At 42.5% G+C, this 17436-nt stretch overlaps 1 protein-coding gene across 4 annotated transcripts in view; it reads left to right on the top strand.

The window, feature by feature from the left end:
- LOC146831481 (mitochondrial enolase superfamily member 1-like) overlaps positions 1-17436 on the top strand; it is a 358171-nt gene that overhangs the window by 262019 nt on the left and 78716 nt on the right. For all 4 annotated transcript variants that reach the window (XM_085605810.1, XM_085605812.1, XM_085605811.1 and 1 more), the window contains 2 exons: positions 9600-9682; positions 15095-15129. In XM_085605810.1, coding sequence (XP_085461936.1) covers positions 9600-9682; positions 15095-15129 — 118 coding nt within the window. The remainder of the gene's footprint in view (positions 1-9599; positions 9683-15094; positions 15130-17436) is intronic.

Genomic DNA, 17436 nt, shown 5'->3' with positions numbered 1-17436 from the left:
AAAATGGGAAACCCTCTTCGGAGAAGACCCACATTTCCAAACTTACATCCGCCACATGAAACGCCAAGGGGCCAAGTCACTGTTCAGTACGTAGTATGTAGCATGAACTTGACTGTGGTTTACATAAGCCCCATCTTTTCTCGCCCTTAATTCACCACTATATACTCAAGTCCTGCCTCTCTTTCCACAGTTGGCAAGCACAACAGCAACCTGAAAGAAATGTTTGACCAGATGCTTCTAAACACCGACAGTCCCCCAGTAAGCATTTCACTCATTTTAAATCCTCTGGGACTCTACAGTGATTACAACAATATTTACAAATCACATTTTACAGACAAATTGGGCACTCCTTTGAAACCCTTTGTTATATGAGGTGCTCTATGCGGTATACGAAGTCTAAATCTGTCAAGCGAGAAAGCATAATCTGGTACAAAAAGGTACGTTTCTCCTTAAAAAAACAGAAAATCTACAATTTTCAGAGATTTTCTCCTTGGAGTTCCCCATGAGTATGTAAATAAGTCTGCAATAACTGTAGGTTTGCAACCACACTCTTACTTACCCTAGTTATATCTAGTCTATTTTTAGAAAGTAGTAGACTTCAGATCACGAGTATGACTGCACAAACAGGAACATTAATGACTCGGCCATGAGTGAATTATTTAACAAAGTTTAATATGAAGTGGACAGTACTTAAAAAAATAGGACGTAAAAAGGGCCATTGTTTATTATATTTATATTAGATATATAGATATATCTCCTACCGAGTCCTTTTCACAGGGAATAACTTATTGTGAAAGGCTGCTTAAAACCAGTATTTATTTTTTAATACTCAAAACATTGAAAGTTTATGCTTGTCTTAAGGTGCAATAGAATAAGTTATCACTCTTGTCATGTGTTAAAGAGCCTTTCTTGCCACACTGGTATGGTAGAAATCCTTCTTATCAATTAGGATGCATTATTCTGCACCCTTTCTGTGAAAAGGGATTGTCCATGCTTCGAAGAGGACTTGGGTCACATAGACAATGTGTGGGATAGAGACTACAGAGTACAGAGGGAGCAACCCTGTGCCCGCAGTACCAGACATTAGCATAGCGTGCAGCGCGGGATCAAAGATTAATGAATGAGGTCATTTTAAAAGACTGCAGAGAACACCAGAGAAGTAGAATCAGGCCTAGAGTGAAAGGTGGATAGGTTGTCTAGGAGACACGTAACATAGCCTGATGAGGATTTTCGAGGGAAAAACAACTCTACAGTACCACCTCTTTTCAAGCAGGCAGCTGTCTCCGATGCACACGTTGCTGCAGCTGCTGGAAGCACATACATTAAAAGGAAGACTAAGGTCATATTAGCTTGATTAAGAAGGATCTTTGCAAATACAAACAAAAATTCTGCTGAAGGATAAAGAAATTAATAAGTGATAGTATGGTAACTATTCCCTATGAATGGTGCCCTCGTCCTCAGATATTTGTTTTATCCATTGTAAAGATCTCTGTTAAAATATCATGCCACTTAGCCAATCCAGATGTCAAAAAGAATATCACTCCTACACCATTGGGGGGAAGGAGGGGTACAAATAACAAATACTAAAATGCAGAAAGCCTAGCTATTCCTTCTGGACCATTATTTTTGGGTGCAATCGTACGTCATATTGTCATGTCATATGTGTAAAGATGCTTCTCTGGTTAAATTCAATGCAACTCCCAACACATTGGCAGATTACACGACCCCCAGCCCCCCGCCCCCTCCGTGACAAGTATTCTCTTTTATTTACACACAATACGCCAAGACCCTGTGCCCGGGATGGTAGAGAGATTCCCATAGCTTGGCATAGAAATAACAGTGGACAAGTAAAAACTCAGACATAAAAATTGGAGACTAAGGCTTCATGAACACTTTTTTCATCTGTGTAGTGCGTGTTTCGGGAGACCAGGCAGAGAAGGCGAGCACAGATTATGAGAGGTCTTTCTGTCAGAAGTGCTGTTTACAGTTCCTTCTAAAATCGAAGATTAATGGGGCATGTCGGATATGATCGCTGGGGCCCTTCCAGAGCATGCCTGTTTCAGGGTGTAAGACTTTCTGAATGTGTCCAGCCTGAGCGGAAGTTGACCTTGTAAAGAAGGAATCAGGAGTTTTTAAAGCTAGGTATTCAGATTTGTTTATTTGAATCGCATTATAGGTGAAGTTCTTTCCCTTGCCTGTGCACAAAGGACATTACAGATCAATACTTCCTAACCGGGTGGTTTAGATCAAACAAAATTAAAATAACCCGACCTTGCGAAATGTAATTTAGCGTTCATGTAAAACGCTCCAATGTCCTTGGGCCGAGTTGGCGCTATATAAAACTGCCAATCAAATATATATGCTAAATGTGCAGTAACTCCTTCTAGCTCTACGTCCTCCCGCTTTTCCCCGGGGTGGCAACGATTCCACCTGGACTCTGCCAGCGACAACACAAGGGAAGAAACACGACATGGAAATGTGTCTGGAGATAAGGTGTGCACGTAACGTCCACAGGACTCTGCGTGCTAGCAAGTCACGTTCACGCAGGGCACTACGGTTGTACGTGTTACACACCAGAGACACTGGCTTCGGAATTCGACTGACCCCGCTTCAGCTCGCGTGCTCTCCATGCATTCATGGAGAAAAAAATGTGAACAGACCTGATGATGGCGGGCATAACTCCACGCTTCAAGAAACACCACAAATCAGCAGCAGCATTTGATAAACAGAAAGTACAAGCCTGTGAGCAAAAGAGACACCATGCGGTGCACGCCTGGACAGGCCCGTGAGCAAAAGAGACGCTGTGTGGTGCGCGTGCACATCGCCTGTCCAGGCGCGCTCATGATTTGTCTCCCTTCGAGCACCAAACCAACAACAATAGTCTCGCCAAGGCGAACGCAGCACATGCGCTGCGTTCGCTAGGCGAGACCTAAAAAGGAAAAGGAAAAACGAGAAGAAATAAAGATATTTCTCCTCGTTGTGCCTTACTTACGCCTCCCCTGGGAGGCATACATATTTGTGATGCTGCCTCAGACTTACGATTTCTCCTAAATCTGGGGCAGGGTCAAAAAGCCATGGGTGTTGCTGGGAACACCGTCAGCAACACCCATGGAACGCCCCTTTCACACAGTTTTCTGCTTGAAAGGGGCACATATTTATATGGCCATGAAAAGCATATGAAAATGCTTGGTGGTGCAACTACTCCTTCTAGGGACATCAACAACATTTAAAAAATGTAAATTTTCCTTGCAGGGCATAGTGGGGTGCTCCTTCAAAAAGCAGTGAATAATAAATGGGCAGCTTCTGCCTATTGTTGTTGGTGTCCTGGTGCCCACCCTAGACACCCACATTATAACTATTGTTTCAGGGCCGCAGGGGTAGCCCTCGGTCCTGCAGCCCGTAGCCCCATCCGGCTCCCCAGCTAGCACCCATAATTGGGAGCCTGCATTTATTTTCTTAAGTGGGTATTCCAGTGTCCAACCAGGGCACACACAAGCCCACTTTTTTGGGGTGTCGTGAAGGGAACCCCCGGGCCCCTGTGGGAGCCGGCCCTTTTTTCAAATTTTTGGTGGGCACCCACACTGCGGATACCGTTAGGGACTGCTAGGGGAGCCCCAAGGCCCCCACAGCCCTAACCGACCCTCCAGCCAGCATCTTTCCTTTACTCCTGCCTGGCTAGGAGCAGCTTTTTATGTTTCCTGCCTAGGAGAGTTCAGGCAGGGAACCACAATGTCTCAGAGGTGGGCTCCACGGGACACTGTGAAGAAGCTCCTCTGGGCAATTTAGACAACGGGAGGCGGGTTCACAGTCCCCCCTCCCCTTTTAAAATACATTTGGCCCAGGAGAAGGGATTGCTGGGGCCTGAGCAGGCTCAAGGAGGGGGCTGTGTGCCTCCTCCCTTAAATTTAACCATGGCCCCAGTGGATGTGGTCCCCGGGACCTGAGAAGGCTCAGAGAGCAGGGCTGCGTTCCCCTTTCCCTTTAATTTTACCACAGCCTCGGGGATGGGGTCCCTGGGCCTTAAAAGGCTCTGGGAGGCGCGCCTTACGCCCCTTCCTCTTTTTCTAAAGTTTGAAGGCCCCAGGTGATGGGATCCCAGGGGCCAAAATCAGCTTGGAAGGGAGGCCTTTGAAGCTCCCAGTATATAGAATATATTTATGCCCAGGACTGTGGCCCACCGTGCGGGTTATATTAAGTTTATAAATAAATGGCAGCCGCCATTTTGCGTATTTTTTTCATGATCCCCTGGAAGTATGTGGGATTGCGGAAAAGAAAAAAAATATTTTGGCCCCAGCTGGGTACCTCAGGGCCAAGGGGGTAGGGTATCCCTACCCTGCCTCATTATATCTTTTTTTAACTCATTTTCAGGACAGGGGACTAAGTCCCCAAGTCCTGTAATAGTTGCCACAACATTTTTGTTCATGTTGCTGGCAGCCTATCGGAGCACTCGCTCCCTTAGGGAGCAAGTTGGCAAGGGGGAAAAAAAAGCCCAATCGGCCAATCAGAAATCTCTATTTTTTTAAGTTGTGTTCGCAGGACTCTCGCAAAAGTCCCTCGAACCCAATTGGCCATATATAGAAATATTTTTGTGCCTTAATTTCTCAAAAATTACTGGATGCATTTACACCAAATCACAAAAAGCATACTTTCTGGACCGAGACCTAGCTTCCTACCCAATTTGGTGTAATTCAGTTAAGCAGTTTTTGCTGTATTGCATTCCAAAAAAAGTAATTGGAAAATGCATGGAGATTTTGCGTTTTGGGATCTCCCCGTTCTTCTTAACCCCTGCTTGACGGATCACCCCAAAACATTCCAGGAAAGAGCTAACCAAAAAAGAGCAATTTTATGTAAAGGTTTGTGAAGATTCATCAAACTGTGCCAACGTTATTAGCAAACGAAAAAGGCATTTCCAATGGAAACCAAGACCTAAAGTTCACTTCCCAGTGGTGTCATAGTTGGAATGTGAAATGAGCTAAAAACGAATATTTAAACCCCCCCAAAAAACACTGAAATTCTCAAGCTTACCAAGTTAACAGTGTCTTGCACCCCTGCTAAGCACTGCTCACATATTACATGCTGACATATCACATGTTAAATGACATCACCGATGACACTATAGTAATAGGCAGCATAGAGTTACTGTGTGTGCATATGTAGCTAAATAGCATGAAAAAAGCATAACCCATTAAGGCAAGTATAGTTGTGCGGGTTGAAAGATATATGGTGCACCGTTTACAAGTCACTAAGGAAAGGCAAAGGCTGAGTTCACCTGCTGTGGGTTGAAAATGTAAAACTCAAAAGTAGATTGTAGCGTAAAACCAAAGCCTTTTGCAGTGAGAAAGTCCAAAGCTTCTGCTGACATTAAATTATCCTCCAGGGCACATACACATGTTAAACAGTTGTAATACAGTGCTATAGACAACTTGTATGTAATGAGGACGATTTTAAGAACTTTGCTGAAGATTTTGAAGCATTGCAGATTGTTCAATAGAGTACAATGTTGGACTGAGCCACTTTAAAGTGGTTTAACTTTTACTGAGGTTATAAGCATGTCTGTTAGGTTGTATGCCATTGCACATACCTCAGGAATGTGTGTAGTGTATTTTAGCAAACTGTGGACACCACCCATAGGGCCTGGGAAAAGATGTACTATCAGTTGGAAATACATTCCTGTCAACCTGTTGTTTGAAGTCTATAAGAGGTGATCATGTTAAGGTAAATAGTGCACAAACTCATTTTTAGAGGGTATTCAGAGTGAAAAAGGGGTGACCACATTAACTCTCATTTTGTGTGTTAGGTGGGTGAATGCCAGTAAAAAAGGGTAACATCCCCCAAATGTCAAGGTGACTTGACAGATATGCTATGTATCCTGCTCATTGTCATTGTTATGTCCATCATCATGGGACCTATAGGACGTTCAGCAAGCATAATCCTGAAGCACACCCTCTGTTAGTACTCCTGGTTCCTTTTCACATTTTATCCGGTTTAGCGTGCATACACTCGAATGTGTGCCGTTCCGTTTCACACAAGTACTTGAATTCATAAAGAATGTAGGCCCGCGCCTTGCAGGCCATCGCGAGTTGCACAGCTGTATGAACTTTAGTATTCCAAATAATTCACTTTCACCAAAGTTATTCCAAGTTTTTTTCATTTTATTTCCATGTTTTATCCAAATCTCATTGTCACGCCAAAGCCCCAAAATTCATTTCAAACTTGTGCATGTAATTGCTTCATGATTGCCCATCCAGGCCTAAACATAAGCATTTATTTGAATTTCGAGTCCTCCAAATTATGCAAGAATTCCATCACACCCAATGCATTTCGGTAACAACCTTCGTCAGGGGTATCTATGATGTGAAAATATACATATATAAGTCACTTTAAATTAACACTCAGTGTAATGCACAAATTCTTTAAGGAATATGCCCACTTCTAATTCAAGTGACAAACTAATCTAAAATCCCCCCACACACATATCCCCCACTCATACTAATTCTACCCCAACATCATGTCAAAAATACATATTAAAACTAAAAGAAACCACCCTATAATCATGTGTCTTCAAGCAAATCGTATTATTCAACTTAAACCTGCAGTGTACAACTTACAATGTAAATCCAGCCCTCCCCCAAACTGTAATCTATCCGATCTTGTAACTTTAATGACTCCCGGTATTCCCCTCTATTTCACTTAACACAACCTTTACACAAGCTCTCTAACTGCTCATACGTTAACAGATCCTAGTTTACTCCTATCTAACTTCGATTTGTACCTGATGTAAACCTGCCGCGTACCGACCTCCATGTTTAGTATCCGTTACGCCTGTCCACCTGAAACCCACTCTAATTAAAGTTACGTGACCCACCCACCTATAGCGTGTTTGTGCAATCAATCACGTGTCTGCGTCGCCCCTCCCCGTCAATATCTCATTCCCATTGGTATTCAAATCAACAAAAACTTCAAAATATCGCAAAATCAAACCATGAGCAGTAAACATTCCCCCTCCCATATACCTATATATACCAATTACAACATTTGAAATCATGATTTAGTGTCCCTCCGTTGTGTTAAAAAAGTGACTCGTACGTGATCCGACAGTCCTCTATGCCAATAACTTGGTGAATAGTCCTTGGCGTGACGTTCGTGCAGTTTATTATTAATCTCACTTTGTTCTGCGGGGTGCTGAACAGGTTTGGAACAATGTGATACAATTCAGCAAGCATAATCCTGAAGCACACCCTCTGTTAGTACTCCTGGTTCCTTTTCACATTTTATCCGGTTTAGCGTGCATACACTCGAATGTGTGCCGTTCCGTTTCACACAAGTACTTGAGTTCATAAAGAATGTAGGCCCGCGCCTTGCAGGCCATCGCGAGTTGCACAGCTGTATGAATTTTAGTATTCCTTTACAACTTTAGTATTCCAAATAATTCACTTTCACCAAAGTTATTCCACGTTTTTTTCATTTTATTTCCATGTTTTATCCAAATCTCATTGTCACGCCAAAGCCCCAAAATTCATTTCAAACTTGTGCATGTAATTGCTTCATGATTGCCCATCCAGGCCTAAACATAAGCATTTAATCTCTTTGGGGGGTACCGCTAGAAACCTCCCTCCCCCAACTAGTACCTGGGGGTCAGGTGTCCTTACCCTGCCACCCTATGGTTTTTTTCCAACTGTTTTTCAGGACACAGTGGTCCAAGTCCTGTAATGGCAGCCGCAACATTTTTTTCACAGTTGTGACCAGTCAGTCAGTTTGCTCAGTACTGCCAATACCAAAATGGCCATCAGTAGAAAGCTCCCTAGGCAATCAGGATGCCCTATCTTTGAAATACATTTATAGTGTAGGACTAACACAAGACCAATCATCTAGATATACCTAACTTTTTCTGAACATCATCCCCTCTTGTCCAACCCAAGACCCTCATTAAATATTAATTTCCCAAAAAGGGCAGAACAGTTTTACACCAAATCACAAAAAGCATGCACATTTCTAGCATTCTGCCAAATTTGGTGTAATTCTGTTTAGCCCTTTTCCTGCATCAGAAAGCGAAGTTTCTTATGGGAATTAACATCAGAAATCAACGTTTTGGAACCCCACTGCTTTTTGGCTACCGCTTGATGAATCAGTATGATGGATCCATGAAAGAGCCTAGGTGGAGTAACTTTTAAAAAAATCATGTAGATTTGACAAGCAGTGCCAAAGTTATTAGTAAAAAAAAAACACTTTTCTTATAGAAATTCTGACCTAACTATAACTACATAGTGGTGACTGCCACTCTGAGATAAATATATATATAAATATTTGGATTCCGGGAACCAAAGGTTTTTGATTTGCCTAAATTTAAGAAAAATGTTGAGGCCCCATTACAGGACTCTGGGACTGGGTCCAGAGTCCTGAAAAATGATTGAAAAGAGTAAAAACGGAGCAGGTTTAGTATCCCCCGAATCCCTGACTAATATGGGGGACCCCAAAGGCCTTTGTCCTTTGGCCATGCACAGCACTGTAGAGGTTGTCTTCTTGTGGCAGCTTGGACATAGGGCCTAGCCAAATACCAAGTTTCATTCCCAATTCCCCTAGTGATTGGCATTCAGACATGCTCCATAGTGCAGCTCTATAAAAAGCATTCTGGGAAATTACACCAGGAGATTAGCAAAAGGGTATATTGGGTTTGCTAACATTGCCATCTTTGCCAGAGCTATTCTTCCCATAATTGACAGTGAAATTCTACACAGCCTCAGAGAGGTGTAATTACATCTTTAATCTTGCCATTTATAATGTTGTTTTCTGAATGAAAGATTCTGGTTCTCAGATTCTTCAATGTTTGCGGTTAAAATATAATGACTTGATGAGCACAGTGTTCCTTGCCTTCTTGTAGGCCCTGTCAGATTAGGGAAAATGAACCATTTGACCCATTTTACCTTCAACCGTGACACCAAATACCTCCAGTTTAGCTGTTGTCGGTTTTAGGTCTTCACATCCTACACAAATATCAAGCTGTCCTATTCAAACAGGAGGCTAGAATGCATCACCACACATTCTTATATCCCCTTCTCTTGCCCCCTATTACTCATCACACTTGCAAACGTTTTCATAGCCAGTGTGGAAATTAGAGGTGACAGAGGACATCTGTGGTCAGCTATTATGAGGTAAAGGCCACAATTAATAGAAGATACCCCAGATGATCTCCTCTGGGAAAAAATATGAGAACATCCCACACAACTACCATTCTTGCTAAACACTTCCTCTGCAACTTTTATATCATTTGGCAGAGAAAATGAAGTTAATTCCACCCAGCAAGTTCCTCAGCTAAGGACTAGATGAGGGCTGAGAAGGAAGTACAGTAAATCCACCCAAATGCAGCAACCAGTGAAGCAAAAGATGAACAATCAATTCTAGCCAGTCTCCACCTGGCATTTGCCAGATGGCAAAGTTATTTGTAAGATGCTGTAATTCCTGTGAAAGCTGTTTTCCAAGAAGATTCACTCTGCTGTAAAAATCACTTGTGCAAAAATAAAAGAAATGTCTTTTGTGCGAAAAGTGATGATATTGTGGAAAATGAAATACCTTACTGTATGCATGGTGTTTTACATTAACAGAGGAGCAGATGTTAAAGCAAGGATATCCGGCATACACCACATCATGCGCGTGGCTAGGATACACAGACCAGCAACTAACAGAGGTTTGTCTGATTTCATGTATCAAGAATGTGTTGGCTGTTGTGCATTTGTTATTAAGACAGTGTTATCAATATATTTTATGGCAACTCTAATTGCCCATGTGTAGCAGTAATTCCAAGGCCAGGGGCCTTCTGACTGAGTGCTAGAGCTTCACAGCCATCAATGACCACAAATTAAAGGGTTTGCAGCAAGAATCTCTAATGCCCACCAGGTTCAGCGTCCTCAGCAGCCATTGGTGCTTATGCCTCCATGGTGTATACCCCTTAGCGCCACAGAGTGCAAGCCCCAGTCTTAATCAGTGCCTCCATGAGTGGCCATTTCTTCAATGTAATGCAGTTCAACAATAGTGTTCTGGGCCATGGCTGCCCATAAATATGCCCTTTGATTCCAGTGACCCCAGGCCTTTTGTGTCAGCTTGCCAATTCCAATGATAGTTCCTCAGGTTTTGTGTCTATCGCCACTTGGTCCCTAGGGTTTCTAGAGTGTGGGGTCTGTCATTATCTCTGTCCATCCTTGTGAGGGTCCCTGTGACAGTGCCTCGAAGCAATGGGTTTCCAGTGGTCATTGATAGTGCAGCAAATTGCCTCTTAACAGTTTTTTCACATGTAGAAACAGAGGTTTTAATTATGCCTTGAGCTGGTGACTATTCAAAGTACAAAGTGAAATTGATCCCATATTCTTCAGCTGTTTCTTGGGAACACCACATTCTTATTCCAAGAAAAGAAGCTTTGTGGATCAGGCTCAGTTTTATTCCTTGGAATTCATGGATGTGAATTAGATCTGAAAATGCGAGAATTTGTGTCATCCAAGTAACTTCTCTCAAATAAAGGTTTGTGACTGGGGGCCTGAATGAAGTATAGTATCGTAAATGATCAGTGAGAAACGTAATACATTGTGAGTATATATTGTGAATATTCCAAAAACAAAGTTACCCCAGGGGTGGCAGCACACTCAGGATCGCCCAGGTCCAGCAAATACAACCCATCAAATCTGCTGGTGACGCGTTTCAGGCAAACCGCCCTTTCTCATGGGCAGCCTCTGATTCAAAATTGATGACGTGCAGACGACCAGCGTTTTCCCTCTTTTATTGCCATAACTCTAAAATAGATAATTACAAAGCATTATGGGGCTGGTAGTTCTGTATTCAATCAAACCCAAATGGGTAACTTCTCTCAAATAAAGGTTTGTGACTGGGGCCCTGAATGAGGTATAGTATCGTAAATGATCAGTGAGAAACGTAATACATTGTGAGTATATATTGTGAATATATATATATTAGCCCCAGGGCTCCTGATACTATGTGCCCACGTTCTCAATATTTTCAAAAAGGTGATCTATCCCCCAGCCAAGTAACACCACCCAGAATGGTAAAGAGCAACACACTACTAACTGTTGCCTACTCAGAGCAAAGGCCCAAACAGTGAATAAGAGGAGCTGTATGAGAAACAAACAAGCACAGCACTAGCCACCCCTGCATTTGAAATCAATCCGCATATCAAAATTGGCTTGATTAAGCCTCACAGGGTACTGAATTTTTTTTCATGATGTTTACAACTTCATCCTCCTAATCTGATGTCATATAATTAGACTTTTATGAAATAACTGTTACTTCATAACCTCATTCAATAAAATAGGGGAACAGGGAGAAGATTGAGGTGGTTGTCGTCTGTAGTAGTGTTTGTGAAGCAACCATTTGTAAGGCTTTGAGGCCGTGAAGCATTGCAAGATCAAGGTTAGACAGAATGTGCAACTATGGCCACTGAAGAGACGATTCTTTACCTGAAAAAGTCACTAATGTTCTAACTTTGTTATTAAAAAGAGAAAGTAAGGGTTGGAAAAAAATGGCAACCATCTAAGCTGGAGGGATATTTGCATTCCAACTTGCCACCAACACGAAGTGCATTTAGCATCTCTTCTTCACCTTTCTCTTCATTTAACTTTACCTTTCTCTAGTTGTTCTTTCCCTGCCTACTAGTTTTCGATAGATATAAACCTATATTTGGATATGGCAGAATTGGTGTGAGATACATTGCTTTCTGATCTCTATGAGCGGAGGTTTGTTTGCCTTTCTCCGCTACTTGGTATGGTGTACTGGGGTGTCAGCATTTGTCTGCATTAGCGAAGCATGACCTGGATTCTGGACCAGAGATGAGCCCTGGGTTCTGGATGTCAGAGAAGCTGAAACAATTCATATAGCACCAGCACTGGTTCTTCTATTTGCTGATGCTCCATGAAAAGACTGTATGATGTAGGATGTACTTTATTTGTAGTTATAGGTGTTTTTGGATTTTCTGGTGCCACTAGAGTGAGGCTTGCCTTAAGCCAACTGAATGCTCTGGAGGCTCCCCATGTTGCATTACTGAAGATGGCAGTGAGATAAGTGTATGGAGTCCCGTAAACAGTGCGAATCCAGCTAGGGTGTAACAACTTTACTTTGAGGAGTAGCATTCCACCTGAAGTTTTTTAATCTGGGTCACATACTGCTCCGGGCAATAACTGGTAGCTCAGTGTCTCTGGGTCCAATAATTCCAGATACGGAGGCGTCGAGTGCAAATCCACATCTAATGGGGCAGGGTCCACAGGTAGGAGAACAGTCCAATCCCTGCCTGACCCTGGCAGCACCAACGCTTCTCCTCAGCCTACCCCAACCCTGCCCTTATCCAACCACCAAAGCGCCCACTGGTCTTCCCACTGATATATTCTGCTTGCTTTGAGCAGGTGGAAATGTCAGCAGACTTGTCTCTAGAATCAGGGATAAACCGGGGGAAAATGTCCTGGTATTCCTCGTCCAGCTGGTTAGTCCCCATTCCAGGGACATAACCTATAATTGCTGGATTTTGCTACAGAGATACTGACTGGAACTGTAGTACTTTGCCTGTCGCAGGAACGAACATTAGTTCCCCGAGAATGTGTTCAGACTGAGCCCTTGGAATGTGAACGATTCTCAGTTAAATTGAAATACTGGAAAAACTGAGTAGAGACATACCTGTTGTGCAAGGAGATAAGGAAACTTGGGTTTCCATGGACTGCTGGGATTTGTTGTGGAGACTTCTAAATTGCATAAACAGAGAGATAGCTGTGGCAATCAAGGTCTCTTTAGAACATAGGTACTCACAAACGTTTTCCAAGGGGACAAAACGTTTGGTCTGTGAAGTTAATGGGGGCTGCAGGGTGGTGGGCGGGTATGTAAGGTGGGCATAGGGGAAGCAAAGCATGTACATTTAGTGGCTGCATTGCACAGTGTGAAACCAGAAAACCTTGTATCAATCCCAGTTTCCCCAACTGACCAAAATGTGTGATCTTAGGCAATTGTTTTATTACGCTTTGCATCCTTTATCCCCATTATCACATATAGGAGTACCTTGAAATGAATGAATTCAGGATGTGTGCTGAAGAAATCCTTCTCTTGTGTTTGATTTAATTATCTATAATGTCCATGTCTAAGAGCAAGCCACGCTACCCAGAGGGTGCACATAAATGACTTGCCTCTTAATTGACTATTGGCATTGTTGTCAGGGTGGGGGGAAACAATACTTCTCATTACCCTGATATAATATGATGTACTAAGGTGAAACACTTCTGCAGGTTAATAAAACATACTTTTTAAATTTTGAAGAGACGTTATCATATGTTTACATTTTGTTGCAAGATATATTTAAAAATGAAGGTGTTTCCAAAGTTAAGTCGTGCAGGACACCTTAGTTACTTCCTTTCTTTAACCTCAATAAACCTGTAAATAAAATCTTGCCTGTTTGCTTATCATCTTTCTATAAGTTAGTGTTGCGTCCAGTAAACAGCAGCCCAGTGCAGCTGCTGACCTGGGGGCCACATGTTAAGGTCAGGAGAGCTGCAAGCGCCTCCCGGGCGTACTTTGAGTATCACTGCTTTAGTTAATTTAACTACTTGTTATGATATTTTATGATATGGAGATTTGTAGAGCGTGCTTATAATCCAAAGGGTAACCAGGCACTGGATAGGTGAGAAGGCCACTCGTCCAGTTGTACTTGGTTTTATAGACTTGCTGCCAGTAAATGGAAAGTCCCCTCATATGTCCTCACAGTGACTGAGTCCCCCAAAGAACAACTGGAAAGTAATCAGGGAATTCAATGGCTTACAAACTACTAACAGGGTTGGGGTGCCCTCCCACACATCTGAAAGCCTGCAAAATGTCCACAGCAAGACAGCTTAGGAAACAAACATTGACCCAACCTAACTGGCCTCTGTGAACACCCATGGAATGATACTCCCTATTGACTATACCCGGTGTGCTACTGCCTTGTAGTGGACAGATTTGACATGACTCTTTTTGGTTTTTGCCAAAATCAATTTACCTTCTCTTATTTGGAAGGGGAGTATTTGTTCCATAGTACCATAACAAAATATTGACCAACTGAACTAATGTTCTAATTTTCACCTGATTTTTTCATTAGCATTGTCCCTTAATTACCTTGTTTTCAACCTTGGTGTTTTTATTCTTTTAACTTTAATTCTTGGTTGATTGTTTTTGCACACTATTTCTGAATGCGTTTCCTTGAGAAAGGCTGTGTGACTTCTATATTAGAAACCTGTACATTTTTGGATCGTGCTCTGGAGAACACTGAGAGTTCAGGTGTAGCTTACCTCATGACTTTAGACTCTCTGTCCCAGACTCTACCACTATAATTTCACATAAAGCAAACTTTACTTTATTATTTTTATAATCTTTGCCACGCATTTGGCAAGGCTTGATGTTATTATATTAAACACATATTGCGCACTGCTATGGGATTTAACCGAAGCCGTCATAAAACAGTGTGGGATGGTGATGGAGTGGGACTGTGGTTTTTCATTTGTGAGCTGGAATTGTAGCCATTTTAGGAGGTTAAGACATACTTTCTTAGGCTTTCAAAAAGTGGGGTATTTCACACTGCCATGCTTGTGATCAAACAATTTTCCCAAAATTGAAGAGTCAAATTGGAGTATATTTCTGGCAAGAAAAGGGAGGTGAGAAGGTGGCAAACTGAATCATGGAACCATATCCCATTCCACCCCATCAAAGACAAGCAATGTGTTTAACATGATCAGCTCCTTAAAGGTGGCATGATTGTCTAACATCATGAATGTCTAGCATCTTACAAGATAATTTAGCTACCCTAAATAGATGTAACTGAAATAAATAGTATGTCTTCCTCTAATTTGATTGAGGAGGAAACAACGCCTATCTCCTGCTTGAGATACCTCTTAAACTTTCCTTACCAGACTTTCAATTGTAAAAAGGAAATAGAAGATGCGAACTAAAATGTTTTCAGTATGTTGTTGAATGATGTTGATGTAATTTAATTCAGGTGTAGTTGACAATATTGAAATGTAAACGTTTGGAGGTTGAGATTTATTTGATTATGTTTGTCATCTGCATGTATATACTTTCTCTACAGCTATGCACTAAGGCATTGAAGGAAGGCTGGACGAGGTAAAGGTGGTCATTTATTTTCATACAGTGGTTTACGTATTATTCTGTCTTTTTCAGTTGTTTTTTTGAAAGTTCTTCCACAAATGTAGGTAGGTTGCTTCTGGGATATTAATGAAGGGAAAGAAACACTGCCTCCACATCATCTAGACCTGGATGTCCAGCATCTACCTGAAGCTTAACCTAGCCAAGACAGAATTTCTATTATTTTCAAAGAACAACAAACAATGAACAATACAAACCTGGCTAAATGAGATGAACCTTGGCAGCTTCAAACTCAACTTTTACTGAATATCAAGTCTTTTGGATTCACCCTGGACATCAAGCTCACCCTCAAGGAATAGATTGCAAAGAAAACAAAGATGGCCTGGTATCAACTTTCTTCTCTGAGGAAAGTGAAACTCGTTTTTCCTAAAAACATCTGGATGGGGTAACACCCAGATCCATGGCCTCCCACACTCCCCACTGGTACCCCCTATAGATATTCTATACACCGCAGCACATCTCATCCTGGGCCCGAAGAGATGTGATCATATCACCCTCATCCTTAGTGAACTCCATTAGCTCCATTAGCCAGCTAGCACCATCTTCAAAACAAGCTGCATCTTTTGCATCGCCACCATGACTAGCATTTCAGCTTATCTTGCTGACAAACTCACCTCCTCTGTTGGTTCTGAAAAAAGAAAGAAAAGACGACAAATCTTTTCCATCTGTGCATCCAGGATCAAACAGTATCCTCATATTTATCCTGACTACACAAACTCTACTCCAGCTTAGAAAAGAGTTGAAGATGCATTATCTTAAAGAACCCAATATCACTGTGTATTAATAATCCACAGACCAGCTACTTTTCTTAGCACTCATTGACCTTCTGCTTGCCTTTGACCCTGTACAGCACTCTGCTACCCTTTGGCTAGATTTGTGCTATAGTAATACCTCAAATATACATATTCTATAGTATGTGGAACAACTTTATAAATGAGTCGAAATAAATATATAGTTTGACTGACATACATCTTACTGTAAATGTTCACAAAGACATTGATTAGGAGTATGTGCATTACCAATAATTTAGTCAGTTGGCATAATGCTTTGAGAATTACAATACTGTCATAATAATAATGTTAATAATCTTGTTTGGGCCCATAGGATTAATTTGACTACGATACTTGAGGAAAAAACTACTTCATCCATGTAGCCTGCCAAAACCTCTTGGAACCCGACCTACGGTTGCCTCCTAACTGCCACAACCTCAGGCCTTCATCAGGGTCACAGGCTCCTTGTTTTCAATGACTTCTTAGTGGAGAATGCACACAGAGTGAGGGAGCGGACACCCTTTCAGAACTGTCCCCAGTACACTGAACTATGGACCGACCACCAAGATTTTTGTTACCTCTGCCTCTCCTCCGACCATAACAATACAGTGTGTGATCTTGCCTTACCTTCTGCTCAAAGAAAACACTGCAGTAGCAATAAGAGAGAAGGTAAGCACAACAGAGGATGCAGCGACTAGTCTCTAATAACACCCCATGAATCTTCGGGGAGCATCCCTCGCCCGACATTGAGGAGCGTTCCAGCCCCCAGCTACATCCTATCCCAGAGGAAAAACCTTTTCCTCTGAATCCTTCCAGAGGAAGAAGTTCAGGCAGCAACCCTTGTTTACATACACTTCAGTCCCAGGACAAAGACCTTGGCACGAACTGTGAGTATGGTTGGCAATGAAAAACACACCACACCCTTCAAAGGTTGAGGCATAGCACCACCCCTGAGGGGGTCGGGCATCAAGCCCTCCAACTAAGGTGCAGCCTACCGGACTTTCACCACCCTCAGGCTCTGGTTGGTATTGGCCAAAGACCTCACAACCCACAACTCCCCCTCCCTCTGCCCTCGACCACTTGTTGTCATCGAGCCTGAAGATACCTCAGAGACCTCGAGCCCTTTCAAGGCCAAAGGCCCTTTCGGTGCCAGCCCTGAAATCTTCCTCGAAGCCACCATTGGTACCGAAAACACATGCTGCATTGAGACTTCCTTTGGGTCCGAAGACTCGGAGCAACCCATTCTTTAGACGCTCCAGGAGGCGCTGGATGTGAGGCAGAAAAGACTAATCATACAACCTCAAGCAAGTAAAATCTCTACAAAGCTGCCTGTGCTCAGGCCTTCGGAGACTTTGCCTTGGAAGAGGACACAAAAGAGCTTGTTTTGGTTTTCCTTCCATGCTCCCAAGCATAAAAGATTCAAGGGCTGGGGCACCGACACCTCCATTGTCTACAAGTACTCACACGCACTGTCCATGGGCAACGCACTATGGAT

The sequence above is a fragment of the Triturus cristatus genome, chromosome 5_1 (assembly GCF_964204655.1).
Source record: "Triturus cristatus chromosome 5_1, aTriCri1.1, whole genome shotgun sequence".
NCBI classification, from domain to species: domain Eukaryota; kingdom Metazoa; phylum Chordata; class Amphibia; order Caudata; family Salamandridae; genus Triturus; species Triturus cristatus.
Note: the sequence above shows the minus strand (reverse complement) of the source record. Positions and strands in the feature narration are given on the sequence as shown.